Source organism: Nanorana parkeri, unplaced genomic scaffold (genome assembly GCF_000935625.1).
Source record: "Nanorana parkeri isolate BGI_ZX_2015 unplaced genomic scaffold, ASM93562v1 scaffold5835, whole genome shotgun sequence".
Taxonomy (NCBI): Eukaryota; Metazoa; Chordata; class Amphibia; order Anura; family Dicroglossidae; genus Nanorana; species Nanorana parkeri.
Genome location: NW_017312080.1, coordinates 1 through 1627, shown reverse-complemented (window position 1 = coordinate 1627; position 1627 = coordinate 1). Strand labels below are relative to the sequence as shown.

The 1627-nt window shown below is 59.2% G+C and overlaps 1 protein-coding gene across 1 annotated transcript; it reads right to left on the bottom strand.

The window, feature by feature from the left end:
• Positions 1 to 16: 16 nt before the first annotated feature.
• LOC108804175 (extensin-3-like) lies at positions 17 to 1556 on the bottom strand (the record flags this gene model as incomplete). Its single annotated transcript, XM_018575931.1, has 1 exon — positions 17 to 1556. A coding segment is annotated over one exon (1540 nt), but the record flags the coding sequence as incomplete, so codon positions are not given.
• Positions 1557 to 1627: the final 71 nt, after the last annotated feature.

Sequence of the window (1627 nt, the reverse complement as noted above, 5' to 3'; positions counted from 1 at the left end):
CTGGTAGATGGGGGACGGAGGTGGAGCCTGGTAGATGTTGGACGGTGATGGAGCCTGGTAGATGGGGGGCGGAGAGGGAGCCTGGGAGATGTTGGATGGAGGCTGGTAGATGGGGGGCGGAGAGGGAGCCTGGTAGATGTTGGATGGTGATAGAGCCTCGTAGATGGGGGCGGAGAGGGAGCCTGGGAGATGTTGGATGGTGATGGAGCCTCGTAGATGGTGGTGGAGAGGGAGCCTGGGAGATTTTGGACGGTGATGGAGCCTCGTAGATGGTGGTGGAGAGGGAGCCTGGGAGATTTTGGACGGTGATGGAGCCTCGTAGATGGTGGTGGAGAGGGAGCCTGGGAGATTTTGGACGGTGATGGAGCCTCGTAGATGGTGGTGGAGAGGGAGCCTGGGAGATTTTGGACGGTGATGGAGCCTCGTAGATGGTGGTGGAGAGGGAGCCTGGGAGATTTTGGACGGTGATGGAGCCTCGTAGATGGTGGTGGAGAGGGAGCCTGGGAGATTTTGGACGGTGATGGAGCCTCGTAGATGGTGGTGGAGAGGGAGCCTGGGAGATTTTGGACGGTGATGGAGCCTCGTAGATGGTGGTGGAGAGGGAGCCTGGGAGATTTTGGACGGTGATGGAGCCTCGTAGATGGTGGTGGAGAGGGAGCCTGGGAGATTTTGGACGGTGATGGAGCCTCGTAGATGGTGGTGGAGAGGGAGCCTGGGAGATTTTGGACGGTGATGGAGCCTCGTAGATGGTGGTGGAGAGGGAGCCTGGGAGATTTTGGACGGTGATGGAGCCTCGTAGATGGTGGTGGAGAGGGAGCCTGGGAGATTTTGGACGGTGATGGAGCCTCGTAGATGGTGGTGGAGAGGGAGCCTGGGAGATTTTGGACGGTGATGGAGCCTCGTAGATGGTGGTGGAGAGGGAGCCTGGGAGATTTTGGACGGTGATGGAGCCTCGTAGATGGTGGTGGAGAGGGAGCCTGGGAGATTTTGGACGGTGATGGAGCCTCGTAGATGGTGGTGGAGAGGGAGCCTGGGAGATTTTGGACGGTGATGGAGCCTCGTAGATGGTGGTGGAGAGGGAGCCTGGGAGATTTTGGACGGTGATGGAGCCTCGTAGATGGTGGTGGAGAGGGAGCCTGGGAGATTTTGGACGGTGATGGAGCCTCGTAGATGGTGGTGGAGAGGGAGCCTGGGAGATTTTGGACGGTGATGGAGCCTCGTAGATGGTGGTGGAGAGGGAGCCTGGGAGATTTTGGACGGTGATGGAGCCTCGTAGATGGTGGTGGAGAGGGAGCCTGGGAGATTTTGGACGGTGATGGAGCCTCGTAGATGGTGGTGGAGAGGGAGCCTGGGAGATTTTGGACGGTGATGGAGCCTCGTAGATGGTGGTGGAGAGGGAGCCTGGGAGATTTTGGACGGTGATGGAGCCTCGTAGATGGGGAGCGGAGAGGGAGCCTGGGAGATGTTGGATGGAGGCTGGTAGATGGGGGGCGGAGAGGGAGCCTGGTAGATGTTGGATGGTGATGGAGCCTCGTAGATGGTGGTGGAGAGGGAGCCTGGGAGATTTTGGACGGTGATGGAGCCTCGTAGATGGGGAGCGGAGAGGGAGCCTGGGAGATGTTGGATG